The sequence below is a fragment of the Orycteropus afer genome, unplaced genomic scaffold, assembly GCF_000298275.1.
Source record: "Orycteropus afer afer isolate SDZICR_OR568_19922 unplaced genomic scaffold, OryAfe1.0 scaffold00354, whole genome shotgun sequence".
In the NCBI taxonomy this organism is placed as follows: Eukaryota; Metazoa; Chordata; class Mammalia; order Tubulidentata; family Orycteropodidae; genus Orycteropus; species Orycteropus afer.
In genome coordinates this window covers 2860129-2865895 of record NW_006921941.1, presented here as the reverse complement: position 1 = coordinate 2865895, position 5767 = coordinate 2860129, and the positions used below count along the sequence as shown (strand labels likewise).

Here is a 5767-nt window from a genome sequence, read left to right as displayed (position 1 = left end):
GATCGTGAGCATTTCTTCATATGTTTGTTGGCCGCTTGAATATCCTCCTTGGTGAAGTGTCTGTTCATGTCTTCTGCCCATTTTATTTTTAAATAACTTTTATGAACTAAAACTTAGTTGATCATATATTATTAAAATCTTTTGAAGGTTGGACATTTTTTCAAATATTTATTAGTCATCTACAGTTTTTCTTCTGTAAAAAGTTATGACTTGCTTATTTATGCATGTGATCTTAGTGCTTTTCCTACTTTCTATGAGTTTTTAATGTATTTGGGATATTTGTCCCTTTTTATATTTGTTGCAAATACTTTTCTTTGTTTGGAAGACAGGATAAAGTCAGGCTTTGCAGTCAGACCAACCTGCACATGAATTTTGATTCCACCACTTTCTGGTTGTGTGATCCTGAGAAAATTCTGAAAAATGAGTATGAAAATTGTACATAGTCTAAAAAATACAGTAACTGAGTCTATGTATGTCACTAAAACCCACTGCCATCAAGTCAATTCTGACTCATGGTGACCCCCATTAGGTTTTGGAGGTGGCAGGTGGTTTTGAGCCACCAGTCTTCTGGTGAATAGTCAAATGCTTTAGGCATTGCACCACCAGAGCTCCTTATGTATGTGACTAGCATGATTTCAATGGCAGTAAATTGTAGCTACTAATGTTTTTTGCAATTAGGAACTTTCTGCTTTTTTTCTGAAGTACAGGAAAATTTGACCTATATGTTTGCCTACTTATATGCTTACCTATTTCTTTTTTTTTTAATTTTTTCAAATTGTAATTTGGGTGAAGATTTACAGAGCAAATTCACTTTTCATACAGCAGTTCACATACACTTTGTCTCATGACATTGACCACAATTTACCACAGTGCAACAGCTCCCCTCCCACTTCCTTCTGATAGTTACCTCTTCCCTGTGTCCATCCCTCCATGCCCTCCTGCCCCCTGAGCTGTCTCCTTGTGCATAAGCAGCCCTTCTTTCTCCCATGATTGTTCTCTCCAAGGAGTGCATCTACTTCAGGTAAATGTTCAACTCATATGCCTATCTTTTGCTTGGCTGGAAGCCACAGGTGTGGGTTCAATTCCAGACCTGACGGACCATAGTCTCAGTGGTTCCACCAGGCTCTATCGGACCAGCAAACTTGCCCTCCCCCCCTTTTTTTTCTCCAAATGATTTTGAGTTTTGTCCACATTGTTCTCTCTTTCTATCCAGGATCTCCTACATAGATCCCCTTCCAAGTGGTTGACATTGGTAGCTGGGCACCATCTAGTTCTTTTGGTCTCATAGTTGTATAGGCTGCAGATTGGGTGGTGTACCAGTCGCTAGAACTGATTGTATCCATGAATTTTTGGTTTTCTTCATTCTTCTTTGCTCTGGACGAGAAGAGACCCATCGTTGCATGTAGATGGCAGCTTACAAGCTTCTAAGATCCCAGTTGCTACTTGCCAAAGTAGGAGGTGGAACAGTGTTTTGTGTAGTATGTTATGCCAATTGAGCTTGATGTCCCCTGCCACTATGGTCCCGAGCCCACAGGTTCAACTACTTGGTCCCTCTGGGTAGCTGGCTGTGACCGAGCAGTGACTACCATCTTGCCTCTTGTCAGCTCTACTGTACACCTGGGAATTCAGATCATACACAGAAACTTATAGGACCATTGTCTGCCAACCCTATACATGTTCTTGGGTACACTCCCCGCTTCATAGACATACCTACTAGTTTAGCCTGTCCACCCATCTATCCACCCATATACCCATGTTTGCCCTCACTGACAATGCAGTACTGTATGTGCAACAGGGTTCATCTTTGTTGTCTGTACCTCCCATGTACCTCTCTATGTCTTTCGCTTCCTCAGTGCCACCATATTGATCACTCACATTTGGTACATTGCCTTTCTCTTCACCCAAATCAATACTTATCTTTATCTATCTAACAGTGTTCCCTCCCCTCCCTTCCCACCCCTGGTAACCAACAAAGAAAATTTCCTTCCATAGATAAACCTTTCCTTGACTTTTACAGTAACGGACTAATACAATATTTGTCCTTTTGTGATTGACTTATTTCACTCAGCATAATGTCCTCCAAGTTCATCCACGTTATGTGGTGTTTTGCAGATTGTTTACCTACTTTTTTATGATTTCTTCTATTTTATATGAGGGTAGTTCTCCCTCATGAAAGATTATATAACAATTTAACTTTATTTTCCTATTTTTTAAAAAAATAATTTTCTTCATTTTTTTGTTTATGTTTATACTTTAATTCATATGGAATTTATTGAGATGTATATTGTGAAATGAGGACCTAAATTGATTTCAGGGACAGAAGAAGACTCTAAATAGGTACCAATAATTCCAACACCTCCTCAAGTTCTTTGAATTCTACTGGATCTAGTGCAAATAGCAAGGAGCTCTGGTGGCTTAGTCCCTAAGGCACTTGACTGCCGGAAGGCTGGTGGTTCAAACTCACCAGCCACTCCTCAGAAGGAAGGTTGGGCAATCTACTGTAGAGATACCATCTCAGAAACCCAAGGAGGGGTCACAATGAGTCAAAAAACGACTCATGGGCAGTGAGTTTGTGGAGTTACATCACCACCTGTCTGTCAGTTTGTCATACTACAGTGGCTTGTGTGTTACTAGGATGGTGGAAGCTTTGCCACATGTATTTCAAATACAACAGGGCCACCCCTGGTGGAGAGATTTTAGCAGAGCTTCCAGTCTATGATGGACTAGGAAGAAAGGCTTGGTGATCTACTTCTGAAGATCAGCCAATGGAATCCTTATAGATCATAACAAACCAGTGTTTGATATAGTGCTGGAAAATGCAAACATACCAGTGATCATGAAGATGGCACAGGGTGGGCAACATTTTGTTGTGTTTTACATAAGTTCTCGGTAAGTAGGAGTCCACTGAGGGCAACTAACACCACCAACAGCAACATGGAATTTTACAGCTTGGGTTTACTATGATCCAGAGCAAGTGATTGTTAACCTCTGTCAAGTTTCGGTTTCTTTGTCCATAAAATGGACTTAGTGGGCTGTTAGGAAAATTAAATTAGCTAGGTCAAACACCTAAAAAGCATCAGTCACATGGTAAGTTCATGACAGTAAGTTATAATCCCTTTCTCTTTTTCTTTCTACCAGATCTATCTACCTTACAAAAGCTTTCTCCTAGGCTACAGCTGTTTCTCCATCCCACTCTTGTTTCAGTCTCTAACTGCTTTGTTTCCATCCCCATAGAGGCAGGAGAGGCAGACCCGAGACCGTGGGGTGACCAGATCCAAGGCGGAAAAGGCCCGGCCGCCCACAGTGCCTGTGCCGCAGGTGGACATCGTACCTGGGCGGCTCAACGAGTCGGAGTGGATGGCGCTGGCGGCTATTGAGGAGGGCGAGGACGTGGTGGGGGACATCTTGGCCGACCTGTTGGCTGGAGTCATGGACTCTGCTTTCAGAGTCTACCTAACCCAACAGGTTGGCCTGGAAAACAGGGTCCTTCGGACTTATCTCCCCCCATCCCCGATTCCTCTCTATAGCGCTGAGATCCTTTCTTGCCCCTGCAGTGTATTCCATTCACCATCAGTCAGGCTCGAGAGGCAATGTTGCAGATCACCGAGTGGCGCTTCCTGGCCCGGGACGAGGGAGAGTCCTCAGTGGCGGATGACCCCATGTGGGGTGAGGACGAGGAGCCCCTGGCGTGCGCTACAGATGCCTGGGCGCAAGGTTCGGTGCCTGTGCTGCATGCGCCCACTTCTCTGGGGCCTGAGGGCACCTTGCAAGGCGAAGTAAGTCCAGCCCCAGCACCCACACTTCCCCTTTCGGCCCCCTCTAGAGCCTTTCAGTACCTCTCAGTCCTTACTCCCTCTTTCCCTTTTCAGCATCTCACTGCTCCATACTCCCGTGCATTTCCGTAGGACCGAGAGAGCGTGGACCGCAGCCCTTTAAGATCTTGGACAGGAAGAAACTTCCAGGAGCAGATGGAATCTTCGGAGCGGTCACCAGAACCGGGAGACAGCCTGGGCCCCCTGCCCACCCTGGAGACAGAGCCCAGGGACCCTTTAGGGAAACTGGACGACCAAGGTTCCACTGCTGAGTCCTTCAATGCGAGTTTCTATCCATCAGGGGAAATGGCGCCTGACGGCAGTCCCCAGTGTTCTCAGGAGCAGTTCCTGGAAGCCACCTTCCAGGCATCAGTGGAGAGTGGGCCCCCCAGCTCCCAGCTCTCACTTGAGGACCTGTATTATTGCGCGCCCCAGCCCGCTGTCGACGACGACACGGCGGGAGACAGTGTCAAACTCAAGAAGGACGAAGTTTCCCGCAGCGATTCGGGCATGTTGGTGTCTTGCCCATCTGCAGAAACCCTCACCTGGCTCAGCCGGTCAGCGTCACACTGGCCTCTGCAGCCCAAGCTGAACTCGCTTAACTACAGGGCCGGCCGCCAAGTGGCGACCGCTCGCCTGAACCCCGGGCAGATGCCGCGCCACTGGGTACGCCCCCTGGTGGAGGTCGTGGTCCCAGACTCCGAGGCGCGCCCCCTGTACACTTATCGTGGGCGCTGGCAGAGCAAGAAGACCGAGGTCCGCGGTACACTCCAAGTACTGGGTCCTGGCGGTCAGGTCTCGCCAGCAGCGTACCTCCCTCTCCAGCCTGACGTTTCTTCCCATTCCTTGGGACCTGATCCGGGCCTCCAATTCCCCACTTCAGGTTTACTGTCGCCAGCCTTCAGGTCTAAGCTGCCTTTCCCCAGGCCGAGGCTCCGCTGCATCACCAAATACCCAGCACTTCCCAGCATGGCTCCAAGCCTCAGCCCCAAGCTGTGGCCCAGTGCCAAGAGGCGCAGCGGCTGGGAGGGAGAGGCGGAGCTGCTGGGTGAGATGGGTGCTGGCTGTACCTGTATACAGGGCTTGGACCCAGCAGACCAAGAGGGACACAATTCTGGCAAGTGGCCTCGGGTCCTCGAGGCCACCTCCCGGGTGATGTGGAAGCCCGTGCTGCTGCCAGATGCCATGGAATTGGCTCCTGGTGTGAGCTTGTGGAACTCTAGCACCCAGGCACTGCTCAGTTCTGGGAAGCCCCAGCAGGATAAAGAAGGCCACATCTCTCTTCCCATGGAGCAGCACCCCATCCAGAGAAGTGCCCCAAAGCCCCAAGTGACCGTGGCACAGCTATTGAAGAACTCAACCCCCAAAGTGTGGTTACTCCCTTCCAAGAACCAGCCCCAGTCTGGGCCCTGAGCCTCTGGCACTGGGAACCCCCCTTCCTTCTGTCAAAAACAACAACAACAACAACAAAAAAACCAAACTCTGTCGGTCTGCTGAAAATAAACATCTGGGTAACCTTAGGAATTGGCCTGATGTCTCTGTCAATTTCTTCAAGGGTATCCAGTCTCTCACTGAACCTCAAAAAGGTCAGTTTTCCTAAGAGAAGAAAGAACAGCACCCCATCACCACCCTTAGGAGACCGTTGTTTAGCACCAGGGCTGCTCCCCAGCAGAGCCATTCTGGGGAATTCACCTACCTTCTCAAAGAGCAGACATAAAGGCTGCAAGCAGGGGTCTGGGAGCCAAAGAAAGAAATTGGGTTGAGGAATTTTCAGAGTCTCCTTTCAGTAAGGGAGAGAAGAGATGACCCTACTTTAGCACAGCGTGATTCAAGACATAAGGAACATGATTTCTTGCTTCTCTGGAATCCAGGGTGAGGATGTCCCTTAGAACTCTGGCAAGGCACCTTGGAGTGCAACTCTTAAGTTTTGCCTTTGGAAACAGACTTGGACCTGT

General features: G+C 48.1%; 1 protein-coding gene across 1 annotated transcript in view; it reads left to right on the top strand.

Annotated features, from left to right (window-relative positions):
- Positions 1–5225, top strand: part of CUNH2orf81 (chromosome unknown C2orf81 homolog) — a 9939-nt gene extending 4714 nt beyond the window's left edge. The window contains exons 2-4 of the mRNA XM_007952673.1: positions 3235–3465; positions 3555–3776; positions 3906–5225. Of these exons, the coding sequence (XP_007950864.1) occupies positions 3235–3465; positions 3555–3776; positions 3906–5225 (1773 nt within the window). The remainder of the gene's footprint in view (positions 1–3234; positions 3466–3554; positions 3777–3905) is intronic.
- The last annotated feature ends 542 nt before the right edge of the window (positions 5226–5767 follow it).